The sequence below is a fragment of the Coffea eugenioides genome, chromosome 10 (genome assembly GCF_003713205.1).
Source record: "Coffea eugenioides isolate CCC68of chromosome 10, Ceug_1.0, whole genome shotgun sequence".
NCBI classification, from domain to species: domain Eukaryota; kingdom Viridiplantae; phylum Streptophyta; class Magnoliopsida; order Gentianales; family Rubiaceae; genus Coffea; species Coffea eugenioides.
This window is the reverse complement of record NC_040044.1, coordinates 11,297,410-11,314,604: the sequence shown is the minus strand read 5'-3', so window position 1 is coordinate 11,314,604 and position 17,195 is coordinate 11,297,410. Positions and strand designations below refer to the sequence as shown.

The window sequence follows — 17,195 nt, the reverse complement described above, 5'->3', positions numbered from 1 at the left end:
GTGGGGAATGTTCTGCTATCGGGTAATGCCTTTCAAGTTGAAATATGCCGGAACAATCTATCAACGGATCATGACCACCTTATTCCATGATATGATTCACAAGGATATGAAGGTTTATATGGACAATATTATCATTAAATTCAAGAAATCTGAAGATCATTTGGTCGATTTAAAAAAATTATTTGAAACTTTGAAAAAGTACAATTTGATGTTGAACCCTGTAAAATGCACTTTTGGAGCTCCCGCTAGTAAGTTGTTCGGCGTTATTATCAGTAAAAAGGGAATAGAGATCGATCCTACAAAGATCAAAATAATTCGAAAGATGCCCATACCAAAAACTCAGAAAAATGTGAAAAGTTTCTTAGGAAAAATTAATTTTATCGGTAGGTTTATTACTCAGTTGACGTATACATGTGAATCTTTGTTCAAATTATTAAATAAGAATGCGTTGATGAACTGGAATGAAGAATGTCAGCAGGTTTTTGGTAACATTAAAGATTACTTATTACATCCTCCGAGTTTAGCGCCACCCAAGTCGGGTTGACCTCTGAATATGTATATGTTCATGCTGGATGAGGCTGTAGGATGTGTTTTGGGACAATATGATGATTCGGGGAAGAAAAAACAAACTATCTATTATCTCAGTAAGAAGTTCACTGTATATGAGACCAATTATTCCTTTTTTGAGAGGAGTTGTGCTTTATTTTGGGCAGTTTAGAAGTTGAGATACTACTTACTCAGTCATACTACTTATTTCATTTTTCGTTTCAACCCTTTGAAATATTCATTGGGAAAGTCGATGCTGACAGGGCATGTGACAAAGTGGCAAATGATCATTTCTAAGTTCGATATCATTTTCATTACACAAAAAGCAATTAAGGGTAAGCCATACCTGATCATTTGATCGAGAATCCGAGGAAAGATGATTACCAGCCATTACATATCTATTTTCTTGATGTGGAGATTTTATTTGTTGACGCATCGAAAGACATGAATGAACAATATGATGGATGAACAATATGATGGATGGAGACTGTTCTTTGATGGTACTTCAAACTCTTTTGAGGTTGGAATCGGAGTCGTTCTAGTATCACCCGAGGCAAAGTACGATCCTGCTGCGGCTAAGTTACAATTTTATTGCACCAACAACATGGTTGAGTACAAAGCTTGCATTTGTGGATTGAAAATGACATTAGAAATGGAGCTAAAAGACTTGATAGTGTTCAGTGATTCTGATTTACTTGTGCATCAAACACATAAGTAGTGGGTAAGTCGAGACTCAAAGATCATGTCGATCATTATAGTCTACTTAGTTTGGCTAATAAGTTCAGAAATTTGAAATTCAGGCATATTTCTTGCACTCTCAATGTTTTCGCTAATATTTCAACCACCTTACCTTCCATGATTCGACATCCGAATGAGTTAGTAATTGAACCCATACAGATTCAATTTCAAAAAAAATTGGCACATTGTTTGGTTGTGAAAAAAGTTTCTGATGATCGTCCCCGATATAGCAATATCAAAAAATTTATAAAGACGGGATCTTACCCTCCGGGTGCCGACTCAACTGCTAAAAGTTTCTTGTGCAGAATGTCATCAAACTTCTTCTTAAGTAGGGAGGTATTATATAAGAAAACATCAGATTTGGGTCTTCTGAGGTGCATTGATAGAAAGAAAACTGATTATTTGATGAAAGAGGTGCACAACGGTGTAGGCAGGCCACACATGAATGGACATTTATTGGCTAAAAGTGTCATGAAAACAAGATATTTCTGGCTTACTATGGAGCATGACTGTGTAGATTTGGTTAAAAAATGCATAAAGTGTGAAATGCATGTCGATGTTATACGTGCCCTTCCTACAGAACTACATAATATAACTACCCTTAGCCATGCTCAATGTGAGGAATGGACGTAATTGGAGGTATTGATTCTCCTACCTCGAATGGGCATCGATTCATCCTGGTGGTGATTGATTATTTTACCAAGTGGGTCGAAACAATAGCTTACAAGCATGTAACCAAAAAAGTAGTTGTTGGATACGCTAATCACTAACAATGCAAGAAATGTCAATAATGACATGGTAGATGAATTTTGTGAACAATTCAAAATCAAACATGGAAATTCAGCTATCTACAAGTTTCAGATGAATGGAGTTGTGGAGGCCGTAAATAAAAATTTGAAGAAGATTATTCGCAAGATGATAGAAAAACAATGAGATTGGCATGAAAAGTTACCTTATGCATTAATGGCTTATCAAACTGCAATTAGAACTTCTATTGGGGCAATGCCTTACTCTCTCATGTATGGAATGAAAACAGTATTACCCGCAAAGGTTGAGATCCCATCCTTACGCATTTTAATGAAAACTCAGTTGGAGGAAACTGAATAAGTTAAACAGCGACATGAGCAGCTATCTCTAATTGATGAAAAACGGTTACATGCTATTTGTCATGCACAATGTTATCAAAGGTGAATGGCTCATGCTTACTACAAGAAAGTTAAATCTCGCCTATTTGAAAAAGGAGATAGGGTCTTGAACCAAATTTTTCCTATTCAAGACGAAGGCGAAAAATTTGCCCCAAATTAACAAGAACCTTTTATTGTTAAGAAAGTATTACCTGGAGGAGCGCTCATTCTTACGAAAATGGACGGACAAGGTTTTTCTCAGCTAATCAATTTAGATATGTGCAAGAAGTTCTTCATTTGATTATGTAAGTTTTTTTTTTGAAATACTACATAGGGTGGACTAAAAAGTGGGCATTCTCCTTTTCCCTCTAAATATTTTACCCTTGGTTTTCTCCTTTGAGCCTCTGGAATGATCTATTCTTTCGTTTGATAGTCCCTTAAGGATCGCAAACCCTATATTGGGGCAAATTTATTTTTTGTTTGGTAAAAAACAAAAGAATACATAAAAACAAAGGAAAGAGAGGAGAAAACCCAGTCAAAATTCAAACTGGAGCAATTTTTAATTTTAATAACCCTATACTGGAGCAAATTTTATAAGATGAAGTCCTAAAATTTTTTAAACCCCTTAAAAGATCTGCTTTCGAGTCTTAACACTTCTTAACACCCCACTTGACCTCATTACAAAAGTTAAAAAGTTTTCGACTTCTACTTCTTACAATATTCCTAATAGAAAATTACTTAATCAAATGACAGATGATATAAATACATCTTCAATAATTTTTGCAAAGGAATGATTGTCTCATTGATACCATCAATTTTGAAACATATTTTTGAATTGACAAAGGCTGTCATTAAAGGTTCTTCATTAGATGAAAACCTAAAAGGACGTCTTTTAAAAAAAAAATAAAAGAGAAAGCAAAAGAAGAAAAGAAAGAAAATAAAAAAAAAACTAAATGAAAAAGAAAATGATGGAAAAAGAGAAATAAAGAAAAAAATAAATGGGCGGGGACGACCTTAATGAAAATCTAAAGGGGCGCTAAGGTGAGATTTTGAAGTACAAAGAGAGTAGTGAATGGAACAAAAGGTCGATTGTTGAATAACTGGTGACTATATTCATTTCGGTTTCTCTTCATATTAAAGCTCTTTTGGCAACACTGAATTTTAGAAAAGGGATATCAGAAAAAGTCAAATGTGGTATTTCTCTCATCATAGACTGGCCGCTCAAATTTATATCTGAATCTCTAAGTCATTTTTCATAGATTTAATAAAAATCATTGAAAATTATTTCTTTTCTCTATTTTTTGTGTCGTTGCATAAAATAATCTTGTTTAAAACCTTTTATACTTTTCGGTGAATTTTGCTAGAAGACAATCCCTGTAATTTATCGTAATGGGTGTATAGACATATATGTTTCATGATATAGGCATGATTGGTTAAGTACAGACACTAGCAGGATTCTTAGATGTCATTAGGGGTGGGTGGCTAGGAGAGATAGTCGGATCTCCTTTGAGTGTGTTGGCAGCCAAACTACGTACAACCAAACAGTTACTGAAGGGGTGGTCCAAGGAATCCTTTGGTGACATATTCGAGGCTGTTAAAGAAGCGGAAAGGGCAATGGCAGAGGCAGAGATGGTTCAAGAGCAGGACTCGTCAAACCAGACGTTCCGTGGCTTGAATGAAGCCCGCGAGCGGCTGAGAAATACATTGGCTATTGAGGAAGGCTCTCGGAGACAGAAGGCAAGGGCCAAGTGGTTGAAGGACGGCGATTGCAACTCAAGATATTTTCATGCGATGGTGGCTGAGAGGAGAAGTAGGGCGATCATTCATAGGATCCGTGATTTGAATGGTGACTGGGTGGAGTCCGAGGATCTCATCAGTACGGAGGCAATTTCCTTCTTCCAAAGGCTTTTCACGGCGGAGTCGCCCTCTCTTTCTTACGGGTTCCTAGACGCTATCCCAAATCTCGTAACGGACCAGGATAACTCCCGGCTGATGGAATCCCCCACCATGGTAGAGGTAAAGGAGGTGATCTTCTCAATGGATGGGGAGAGTGCGGCGGGTCCCGACGGATTTACGGGGAGGTTCTTTATATTTGCTTGGGATGTGATTGCAGAGGACGTCTACAGGGCTGTCTTGAGTTTCTTCTGTGAGTCAGAGTTGCCTCAAAATATTACTGCCATGACTATTGTCTTGATCCCTAAAGTTCCTTGCCCGCAGGACTTCACGCAATATCGCTCAATCAGCCTGTGCAATTTCATCAATAAGGTGATTTTTCGCATCCTATCGAATCGTCTAGCTCATCTTCTATCCAGAATCATCTCCTCCCAGCAGAGTGGCTTTGTTAAAGGGCATCAGATTTCGGACAACTTTCTGCTAGCACAAGATATTGTGACGGATATTGGGAAGCCTTCCCGCGGCAGTAATGTGGTAATCAAGTTGGACATGATGAAGGCCTATGATAGGGTGTCTTGGTGCTTTCTCTAGCAGGTTTTGAGGCACTTCGATTTTTCTGAGGCCTGGATTGATGCTATCTGGCGGCTGATCTCGAATGTTTGGTTCTCAGTTTTGGTCAATGGCATGCCGCATGATTTTTTTGGGTCCACGCATGGATTGCGGCAGGGTGATCCAATCTCTCCGGCCTTATTTGTGAATGGAGCCGAAGCTCTATCGAGGGCTTTGAACACCTTAGTTGAGCAACGCCAGTTTCATCCTTTCAAGGTTCCGCCCGGATGCCCGATTGTCACCCACCTATCTTTTGCGGACGATGTGGTCATCTTCACTAGTGGCTTGAAGTTCTCTTTGCGCATATCAATGCGGGTCCTGGAGGAGTATTGTACAGTCTCGGGGCAGAAGATCAATGAACAGAAGAGTTGCTTTTTAGTGCACCCTCATCTCAACCCACGCCGCAGCAGACTTATCAGGTAGGTAACAGGCTTTCAGAAGAGGGAATTCCCGATCAGATACCTAGACTGCCCATTGTTCATTGGTAGACGGAAAAATGAGCACTTCATGAAGGTTTGCAAGGGCGTTGTTAATAGGATTTTATCTTGGAAGCATCGTATTCTATCGCCGGGGGGAAGAGTTGTGCTGCTGAAGCACGTTTTGTCCTCTATGCCCATTCACTTACTGGCAACGGCGGCGCCACCCAAGGGGGTATTGCGGGAGCTGGAACGGGTCATGGCTACCTTCCTGTGGGGCTCATCAGAGTTTGGCCCACGATTCCATTGGATAAAATGGGAGGACCTGTGTCGGCCTCATAGTGAAGGGGGCTAGGCCTCCGGCGAGTGACTGAGGTTTTCCAGGCCTTTTTCATGAAGTTGTGGTGGAAGTTTAGACAAGGCCGCTCGCTTTGGGCTTTCTTTATGGCGTCCAAATATTGTAGGGGCCGGCACCCTTGCCTTGCGGAGGAGAGACTGGGAAGTTCTTATACTAGGAGACGATGTTGTGAGGTCCAAGGGGTCATGGAGGAGAACATAGGCTGGATTGTGCGAGCAGGGTTGATGGACATCTGGCACGATAACTGGACAGGGTCTGGTCTGCTGTGTCATCGGGTGGAGATTTTTCAGGATTAACAGGTGGTGGATTTTGTTTCTGGAGGGGACTGGGACATCCGCGCACTCTCGCAGGCGCTGCAGTCGGAGTTTGTGAGCTCGTGATGGCTAGCAGGCCTCCGACGTGCCAGGGGGAGGACATGATGGTGTGGATGAAAACTCCCAATAGGGAGTTCTCGTTGGCCTCGATTTTGTCACTTGTCCGACCCCGCTCTCATGGATCACTTGGCTCCGCTTGTATCTAGCAAAGGTCCTTGCCAATCACAATTTCATTTTTCATGCTCCGCTCGCTGTCAGGTAGGTTTCCTCTCCTGGAGCAGTTGCGCCGCTTCAGTGTCCAAGGCCCTTTTAGGTGTTGTTGTTGCTCCAATCCGGAGGAGGAACGCTTGAATCACCTCTTCTGCATAGGGGAAACTGCCCGGCAGGTGTGGAGGGCTTTTGTGCTTCAAGAGGGGATGTCGTAGCGTATCTACACGGCCCGGCACATGGCAGTCTAGTGGTGGTTATGCCCTGCGCTGCAGCGGTACTTGGCCTTTGTTTATCAGATCCTCCCTTCTATCATTTGTTGGGAATTATGGCGGGCGAGAACTAGGCGGTGATGCACGGGGAGAGGTCAGTTGGGGGAGTGGTGGTGGCCCAAACCTTGTCGCAGCTAAGGGAATTACTGCAGGTTCAATTCCCATCGCTAGCATGGCCACACGGATCTTGGGAGAGCTTGCATTCGGCCTTGCAAGCTCGGCAAAAGTCGCTGACTATCCTGCCTGTCAAATGGGTGTCCCCGGGAGCGGGTTATAAGCTGAATACGGATAGTTGTTTGCTTGGGAAGCCAGGGCTGAGTGGAAGAGGAGGAGTGGTGCGGGATTCTCGGGGGGGTTTTCTTCTTGGATTTTCATGCTTTCTTGGTGTCACTACGAGTCTCCATGTTGAATTGAAGGCTTTAGTATATGAGGTTAATCAATGCATTGTTTGGGGGTATTTGGATCTGCACCCGGAGGTGGACTCGCTATCCCTGGTTCGAATCATATCTGGGGATCATGCATGCCCCTGGCGGTTGCAGGTGGAGTTGGACGAGCTTATGCGACATCGGTGTCTGTTTTGATCCGTTAAGCATTGTTATAGAGAGGCAAACAAACTGTCGGACAGGTTGGCTAAGTTGGGTGCGACGGAGGGCACTGACTCCGTGTTTGATTCCTTTGCAGCGCTTCCCCCTCTGGTCCGCGGGGATATACGAATGGATAGATTAGGGCTCCCTAGCTTCCGTAGAAGGGTTCGTTAGCTGTGCTTCTTTGTCTCTTCCTGTTGTATGTGACTTTCCTATGAATCAATGAAGAAAAATCTATTTCCAAAAAAAAAAAAATTTTGCACAATATTTTCAAATCGAACAGTTTTTTCGACATTTAAAAACCTCATGTTTATATGGTTCTCAAAACTCGAGGGATCACATGGTGGTGGCGTTATATTTCATCACAATTATTTTTGTTTTCTTTTGCAAGATTGGATTACGCATGCCTTTTTAGAGGGAAAGAAAGAACGGCACTTATTTAGTTGAGTCTGATCTACACTGGAGCAAAATTTTGATAAAGGTTATATTTGATTCTGTAAGTGAGTTCAATATTTGTTTAGAAAAATAACGAAAATTACTTCACACCTTTTCTTTTTAATTGGAATGCATTTTCATTTCTCCGTTTATTTTGTTGGATTTGAATTTTATCCCACCAATCATTTATTTGTTGGGTTTGAATTTTATTCTACCAACCATTTATTTTGGAGTAAAAAACCTGGGGAGCCCTTAAACTATCACCGTTGTCAAGTTTTGGCCCCCGATCTAATTTTTGTCTTTGATGAGCCCCTAAACAATTAAAAATGCATAGTTTAAGTGCTTCCAGTCATTTTATACCGAAGTCAAGCCAGAATTAAAGGGCAATTTCGTCCAACTATAATTGAAACATCAGGACCAAAATTAGCATTAGATCCATTAGACAAGAATTCTAACAAAAAAAAGCATCAGATCTTCACCTTGAACCCTTTTAGATCCATTAGACAAATTTCTAATAAAAAAGCATTAGACCATCTTCACCTTGAACCCTTGACCAATAATCTCCTTGTACCTAAAGATAGAATCCAACCTCTGCAAGCAAAAGCTCTACTAGCAGTGTGAGAAACAACACAGTGACTAGCAACCCAGCCAATCAAGCATCTTGGCGGTGGTGGTAGCGGAAATGGCATGGGTGGTATTGGAAGCATTTCTACCATTGGAAATCATAGTTGGCATGCTTTTCGTGATGGGGAATGCTCAGGACTTTATCCACAAAGCCACCCATGGCTGGTCGAAGCACATCGATAATGACGTTTGGGATGTGGCCATGGAAAGACGGGATAAGAAGCTCATGGAGATGCTATCCTCTTCTTCTACTCCTAATTAACAATCTAACTCAGGAAGCACTATGGCCTATCGGTGAATTTTTGGATCTCTTCATATTTTTGCAAGCATTGAAGTTGTAAGCAGACAAGTTGAATTGTTGTCTTACTTTTGCAGCTCACTTTAAGCTTTTGAACTAAAAAAAAAAGGAATAAGCTATTGATGTTGATTGTCTGGATCTGGTGGATGATAAAATAACTATAGATGTTTGAGTAATAATAATAATAAAAAATCCAGCTCCTGCTACTTCAACTATTACTTAAACCTGTAGATGAAATAATTAGCCGGAGAAAAAGAGAGAGAGAGAGATACTTTTCTTGATACTTCAAATATTGTTGGACAATAATACCATTTGCTTCCAGCTTGACTCACATATAAAATGACCGGAAGCACTTAAACTATGCATTTTTTATTGTTTAGGGGTTTATCGGAGACAAAAATTAGACCGAGGGCCAAAACTTGACAACGGTGACAGTTTAGGGCTTCCCAGGTTTTTTACTCTTTATTTTATTGAATTTGGATTTTATCCCAACAACTGTTTATTTTGTTGAGTTTGGATTTTATCCCACCAACCGTTTATTTTGTTGGGTTTGAATTTTATCATATCAATTATTTATTTTGTTGGATTTGAATTTTATTCTACCAACCATTTTTTTATTGGGTTTGAATTTTATCTCACCAACCATTTATTTTGTTGAATTTGGATTTTATTTCACCAACAATTTATTTATTGGGTTTGATTTATCCCATCAATCATTTATTTTGTTGGATTTGGATTTTATCTCACCAACCGTTTATTTTGTTGGGATTGGGTATTATCCCACAAACCGTTAATTTTGTTGGATTTGATTTTTATCCCACAAATTATTTATTTTTTGAGTTTAAATTTTATTCCACCAATCGCTTATTTTGCTAGATTTGGATTTTATTCCACCAACAGTTTATTTATTGGATTTAAATTTTATCCCACAAACCGTTTATTTTGTTGGATTTAGATTTTATCCAACCAATAGTTTATTTTATTGGATTTGAATTTTATCCCATCAATTATTTATTTATTGGGTTTGAATTTATCCTACCAATCATTTATTTTGTTGAGTTTGAATTTTATCCCACTAATTATTTATTTATTAGATTCAGATTTTATCACACCAACTGTTTATTTTGTTGGGATTGAATTTTATCCCACCAACCGTTTATTTGTTGGGTTTGAATTTTATCCCACCAATCGTTTATTTATTGGATTTGGATTTTATCTCACCAACTGTTTATTTTGTTGGACTTGAGTTTTATCCCACTAACCGTTTATTTTGTTAGATTTGGATTTTATCCAACCAACTATTTATTTGTGGGATTTGAATTTTATCCTACAAACCGTTTATTTGTTAGGTTTGGATTTTATCCTACAAATCGTTTATTTGTTGGGTTTGGGTTTGGGTTTGAATTTTATCTCACCAACCACTTATTTTGTTGGATTTGAATTTTATCCCACCAACCGTTTATTTGTTGGGTTTAAATTTTATCCCATCAACCATTTATTTTGTTAGATTTGAGTTTTATCCCACCAACCATTTATTTGTGGGTTTGAATTTATCCCACCAACTGTTTATTTTGTTGAATTTGGATTTTATCCCACAAACCGTTTATTTTGTTGGGTTTGAATTTTATCCCACAAATTATTTATTTATTGGGGTTGGATTTTATCCTATTAACTGTTTATTTGTTAGGTTTGAGTTTTATTCTACCAACCGTTTATTTTGTTGGAATTGAATTTTATCCCACCAACCGTTTATTTTTTTGGATTTGGGTTTTATTTCATCAACCATTTATTTGTTGGTTTTGAGTTTTATTCCACCAACCTTTTATTTTTTTGAGTTTGGATTTTATCCCACCAATCGTTTATTTTGTTGGGTTCAAGTTTTATCCCACCAACCTTTCATTTGATGGGCTTGAATTCTCCAATCCGTTAGATTTTACTAATTGTCTAAGGAAGGATTGTATCCCACCGATTAATCTAGTTTCAAAAATAATTTTTCGCTAGTTATTTGCGACTAAGTTAGATCCCGCTGATCGATTTAAATACTTACTAGTTTCAATGTTGTTTAAAACTCACTTTGTTTGTTTTGATTCAGTTGCAATTGAAGCAGACAGATAAATAATTTGGTGCCTATATTTTTGTCTTGAAATTCTTCAAAATTCAGACAAAGAGAGGTAAGTTGTAGATATCAAATTTTTTTTTATCTACTTTATTCTATTTTTATTTTATTTTATTTTTATATTTTATTGCTATTTCTTTTTTTTTTCTAAGAAAATCATTTTTACTTTATTTGATTATTTGTTTGGCTTTGTAGGAAAAAAGCAGAAAATAAAACAAAATGAAAAATGTCATTTTAAAAAAAAAAAATTTTTTTCTGCCCCACGGCACTCGCGCATCACCTTCTTCATTCGTACCAGAAACAGGTACAAAGGAGAGCTAGAATTTGGAGGCATCAAATTTGCATTTTTTTTCCTTTGCTTTTTCCCCAAGTCTGGCTAGTACAAAAGGCCACCTCACCTTGCAAGATTTATCAAAAAAATTTGAAGAAAAGCCATCAAATGGCTCAAAATAGCCAACAAAAAATCAGCTCTCATCCTCACTATTGAGGTGAGGGTTTTGTGGTTCTCATTTCAATTAAATAGTAAAAGACGCGGCTTTAGGGCAAGGAGGAGGTAAGAAAAGTCAGCTGCACAAAAATCTGTGGTGGGAGAAAAGAGAAAGAGAAAGAAAAAAAAAGGGTTTTGCAGAAATTTTTCGAAAAAAAAAAAGGTTGGCCGACCCGTGGTCTTAGAGCTTGATTTTCTCTTTTGATACATCTCCGTTGGGGGAGATCTTGATTTCTGGGCAATGTAGGATCTTAGTAGAAGAAGTTTCATTTAGAAAAATTTCAAAAAAAAAAAATGCAACCTCTTCGAATTGAGGCTTGAACTTGCTGCAGTCACAATTCTTGAACATTCTTCGATGAAAGTTGCTTTCCATTGTTTCAGCTCTTGGATCCGTTCTCCTTAAAGTTTACTGCGCTTATTTGACTCCACAGAGCATTAGAGGTATCCTAGTTCATTCCTTTTCTTTCGTACATGCTTAGACCCGTACCAATTGGTTGAAAAGTTGCTGCACATCGTTTGGTTTCTTTTCTCTGCTATTTTCTCTCTTGTTGCAGTCCATTTGTTTAATCTTCCGTTGAATCCTAGGTTTCGGTGTTGAGATCTTGTGTTAATGTTTGAGGTTGCATAGCCTTATGTATTTAGGTCCAAAATTTGGAAATTATTTTGGTACGGTTTTGGGCTTGATAAGCTTCTAGAATTGCAGCAAGCTTCGAGGAGCTTGCATGGAAGAATTAGGAAATTTCAATTTGGCCCCCCCAACTTTTAAATAATTACACTAAGGCCCAAAAGTTTGTAAAAAATGAATCAAGTCTTCCCTTTTCAAGCCTTGATCTTCTTTTTTATATTTTATGTATGCTTTGAGTGATTTATTTTTGAATTTAGGATATAATTAAGGATTAAATAATTTTGTGGGGTATAAATTACCTAGTTAAATATGTTCTTTTTTTTCTTTTGGGGATTTAGGAAAATAATTTAAGAAATGGGCTAAGGTTATTTGTTGGCTTTGGGTAAATGGATTTGCTTTTAGTTTTCTTTGAGTTATGACATGGACTTTGGAACTAAATCCCAACGTTTTTAGTTGACCCTATTTTAGAAAAATAAATGGACTAGCCCATCCTTTTCTTCCGGTTTTTCTTTGGGCCAAGGAAGTTACGGCCTAGAAAAAGAAACAAGATGGCCCAAAGGCCTTCTGGCCTTGAGAAATCAGAAAATGAAATTTGTAATTAAGTCCTTGATCTTTTAAATAACTTCATCATGGCCTTAAAAATTTTGAATTCTTTCAATTAGGTCCTTAATTTAATTACATTTTGGTCCCTAAACTTTATCTTTTATTTAATTTTGACCCCTATTTTCAATAATTATAATGTAACCCTAAAAAATTTTCAATATTTTACAATTGGATCCCTGATGGTTTTGATCTCTTAAGTATGATTGTTTAACTCATTTCATTGTTAATCATGCTTCATTTAAATGCATTTAATTAGTAAATTTTAGGGATTTTATGTTTATTTATATTTCTTTATAATAATAAAGTGAATTTGCTATAAGTTTGCATTTTCTTTTAAATTATTAATTAAATTGGTGCCTCGATCATTTTGTTGATTTTAGAGTATAAATAGGGCAAGTTCTACCTCATTTAACCACTACTTCAAGAGAGGTACCTTTTATTATTATTTTAAATTCTTTTATGCGCTCCTGTGTGATTTTATGTGTGATTGTACGTTTTAAGTGCTTTTTTTTATTTATTCATTTTATTCATTGAAAGTTTTAGTTTGTTTTATTTAATTTTTTATGATTATTTAGGAGGCACTTAAATGTCAAATCGTAATAGATAGGTGCCCAAGAAATGTATTTAGTTAGGCCATGTAATAGATAGATTTATTTTTTTGCCAAAAATGTAATTAATTAGATAAATGTAATGAATAGGTTTATTATTTCCAAAAATTTCCCTTTTAGATTGTAATTATGGCCCTCAATATAATAGATAGTTTGTATTTGCTTGCATGTTTGTGTGCTTGTGTGCTTATGTGTTTATTCGCTTTCTTTAGGATTTTGCATCTACATATCATGCCTATGTATTATGTGCTATAAATGCTTTATGTGTTTATTTACTTTAATTATGTTTTACATGTTTTATTTATTTATAATAAATGCATGACGTCACCACACTAGTTCAATGTTAGTTGTGGCCCTCCTTCCCAATTTCTCACTAGTCCAACGCTAGTGAAAACTTATAAAATAAACTAGTTCACTGCTAGACCCTTTAAACCGTTTTCGCGTTAGGTTCATATCTTGGGTAACATTTATTGCATTTCATGCATTTTTCCTATTTCTAGATTATTTTCATTTGCATGATATTTTTCCTACTATTATTCCCTTACCCTCTATATGTTTGAACCATATCATTTAGAATTGTTTTTTATTTTGGGAAATTAGAAATAGGTTAGTCTATTTCCTTGACTAGAATAAGAGAGTCACCTTTCAAATATGGGAAATGAACGAGTATGGTTTCTTAGCCTTAGCATGCTTTTATTCCCTCTATAAAAAGGAAAATTGAGTCACGAATTTTAGCATCTAGTACCCATTATGTTGCATTCCCTTCTTTAAGGTCATGTATATTTATCTATATATTGTAATTTCTTTTTTTTAGTCTCATATTTCTCATTTTCCGTGACATCTTCAAAGAATCATTCTTGGACATTACAATTAATGTGATTTACACCAATTAAACTTTGCAAAAACATTCCGTCCCTCTCGATACCCCCTAAATCTATGTTTGCATCCATATATAAACACCTAAATGTGATAAGTTTATAAGTTAAATTAGGAAAAATCTCAACTAAATCTCGCAACTAATCTTGGTTAGGTTGAAAGGGTACCTTAGATCAAATTTTTGTCTTCCTTTTTTTCAAATGTGATTCTCGAACTCTTTTCTCTTATTTTCAAAGATTTGGAGCGTTTAAAAGGTTATTTTTTTTATTTCTTTTCATTTTCAAACATTATGGGTGACTTAGTAAATCTAAACTTAATACCAAGTGGGGACTCCTATTTTCCTTAAAAACCCTTTTTAGACTAAAATTTTGGGATCAAACCGTCACACTTTATATGTCCCATTTTAGGTCCTTTTTCTTTATTTTTTAAATAAAATAAAAAATTCATTTTTAAACATCCCTTTCTCTTTTATTTTTCTCAAAAATAGGGCGCGACACCAAGAGCGTATCACCCAAAAGTATTTTATATTATCTCTCGATATATATAAATTGTGCCTAATTCAATCTCATGTATTTTTCAAAATCATATATATTTAATTAAACCCTTTAAAATCTTAGATAATTTAATTATATCATACAAACCTTAACCTATTCTCATGATTAGATTAAATATATCTATTTATCTAGTGCACGGTTATATATCCCTTTTCAATTCAATAAAAATTCTAAGTGCATATCTATGATGGCTGGACACAAACATGTAATTAAATCAAAATAGATAAACCAAGGTAAAGGTATAGAATTTAAGTTGAGTAAATAATCAAAATTCCTTCACAAAATCCTAACCTTAGATATAGATTAGTTCATAACAATAGTAAGAGTAAACAAGAATTCAATATTGAAAATACAAAACTTAGAATAAGGAGCGTGTAGAACTTTCCAGTTGATGAAACTCTCATGTACGTTAATCTCCCGCTTTGATTCTTGAATCTCAAAAAAAAAAAAATCCTAGAACTAATATTTAAACTAGTGTTTTCTCACCTAAAAACGTCTTATGTACTCCTATTTATAGTTTTCTAAAGTTTCGGTCGAATCTCAAAAGGAATAAGTTTCTTAAAGTTGAAGAATATGAATCTTCTGTAGTTTCTCGAGGAAGTCTGGCGCCAAGACTAGCCACAAGTCCGGTGCCGTGTGTGGGGCCGAACATGGTGCGTAGTTGTTTCCATTGCCTTTTTCCATACAAAATCTCTAAGTTTGGTCTTAAGTCTCGCCTCCACTTTTGGTTCAAGTTCCACGTGCAATTTCCAAGCCAAGTCACATCAAATCAACACGTTTTTCTCCTCGACCTCACTTTTTCCTACAAAAACCACATCTATCCAAGTTAGACGAGTCCCCGTCTAATTAAAACAAGAAAAGGCACAATTAACCAACAATTGGTACATGTAACATTACTCAAATGCACTCCCAATCAATAGCAAAATATTTTTCTTTTTCTAAGCACAATTTTCGTGTCCTATCATGTTTGCCTTGACATATAAGTTCTCTTTTTTTTTTTAACGCAGTATTTGTGAATGGAAAGATTGGTAAGTACCCAAAGGTTGTGAGCGCCGACGATTTCTTCTTTCAAGGACTGAACAAACCTGGAAATGCAGCAAATCGACAAGGTTGTAATGTTACTGTTGCCAATGTCAACAATCTAGCTGCGCTCAACACTTTGGGAGTTTCCCTAGCTCGTCTCGATTTCTTTCCTTATGGCCTAAACCCACCCCATACTCATCCTCGTGCAACCGAGGTCCTATTCGTGTTAGAGGCCACTCTTCATGTTGGTTTTGTCACTTCAAATCCTCCAAATAACATGAAAAATCAACTCTTTACGAAAATTTTGAATCCAGGAGAAAGTTCTCAGTACTCCCCTTTCTCTACCCTCAACCTTCTCTCTACACTTCTTCCTTCATAAGAGGGAGATCTTGGCCTTAAACTAAAGTCATCTTTCCTTTTCCTTTGTTCTCCTTTCATATTTCTTTATTCTTACTTTTATTTAATAAAGTCTCTCTTAAGGTATCTTGGTGAGAGTTTTCTTCTCTCGCAAACTATCCTGGTGAGAGTTTTGTTTAGTTTTTATTTTTTTTGTTATTTATTTTCTCAGATTTAAGAATTTCTTCAGATCTATATGTTAGATCTAAAATTTTTTAGGTCTTCTCGTCAGATCTCAACATCAGCTTTGAACTTGAACCAGTTGGATAGCATATCTAAGAGAATAGACATGCATAGATATCTTTTAAACGGTTCGTTCAATTGGTCAGATTTGATGATTTGTGATTCACAGTGTAATTTTTTATATTCTGTAACCCTGTTAAATCTTATGATTTTCATATCAAATATATCTATGATATGTTCAATATATTTTCTGCCATTAGTGTAGATTACTTTATCAAATAAATCGTGTTGGACGATTTCTAGTTAGATGATTAATAATATTGACTTATGTTTTGTCAAAGAAAAAAAAAGAAGGTCTGATTCACTTCCAATTTAATGTTGGGAAGATGACTGCTGTTGCATTTGATGGTTTTAGCAGCCAAAATCCACGAGTCAATACTATTGCAAATGCAGTCTTTGGATCAAATCCTCTCATTTCTCCGGATGTTCTCACTAAGAAGTTGCTGCTTGACAATAAAGTCATTGACTCACTTGAGGCACAGTTTTCTTGAGACAACTCGAAAGGATCCATGGATTTGTTCTAAATTTCTACTAGCATTGCTATTGTACTATGTATGCATAGGGCATTGCAAAGATTAGTGGGATAATTTCAGAAACCTCCCTTGAGGTTTCTAGGGAGCTGCTCTCAAGTTTCAAAAATTACATCTACTTTCCTTGCTTTTAAGGCTTATGTAACAGTATAGGTCCAATAGTTTGTATTTTTTCACAAATATCCTGAAATACTCTTCTTCTAGAGAACAAGGCAAAACAAAACAAATTTTTAACTCACTAAAGTAAATGGAGTCCAGCGATTCCAACTCACCTCAAAATCCATTACTCACTAATCTTGCCTAATGTGGCCTGCTGCCACCACTACCAATACTAAACCAAGAAATGCCCCCATGTCCCCGAAAACATAATTCATCATTGCTCAAGCACACTTAGAAATAGAGACAAAATTCTACCTTCATAGTAAAATCATAATTAATAGGTGGAAATAAAAGAGAGAACCAATGAATTTTTTAAGGGTTAATTACATTTACCTCCCCTATGGTTAGGCCAAACTACCAATCAATCTCTGTAGTCTCAAAAAATAATAGATACGCCCTTCAAATTTATTACTATTTAACAAAAGCCACCCTATCATCTAAAATGGTTAGGAATTCTACTAGTGCCAACAAAAAATTAAAGTGAAAGTCCAAAAAATGTCTTTCAAGGCCCATGTGCCATTATCTTTTTGTTCTTTTATTCCAAAAATAGCCTTATT

At 36.5% G+C, this 17,195-nt stretch overlaps 2 protein-coding genes across 2 annotated transcripts in view; both read left to right on the top strand.

Moving 5' to 3' along the window:
- Positions 1-16,440, top strand: part of LOC113750425 (germin-like protein subfamily 1 member 14) — a 36,026-nt gene extending 19,586 nt beyond the window's left edge. The window contains exons 2-4 of the mRNA XM_027294400.1: positions 15,295-15,630; positions 15,848-15,861; positions 16,231-16,440. Of these exons, the coding sequence (XP_027150201.1) occupies positions 15,295-15,630; positions 15,848-15,861; positions 16,231-16,440 (560 nt within the window). The remainder of the gene's footprint in view (positions 1-15,294; positions 15,631-15,847; positions 15,862-16,230) is intronic.
- On the top strand, positions 7,841-8,486 carry LOC113749866 (NADH dehydrogenase [ubiquinone] 1 alpha subcomplex subunit 1-like). Its single transcript, XM_027293734.1, has one exon. The coding sequence runs from the start codon at positions 8,179-8,181 to the stop codon at positions 8,380-8,382; it is 204 nt and encodes a 67-aa protein (XP_027149535.1). The 5' UTR covers positions 7,841-8,178; the 3' UTR covers positions 8,383-8,486.
- Positions 16,441-17,195: the final 755 nt, after the last annotated feature.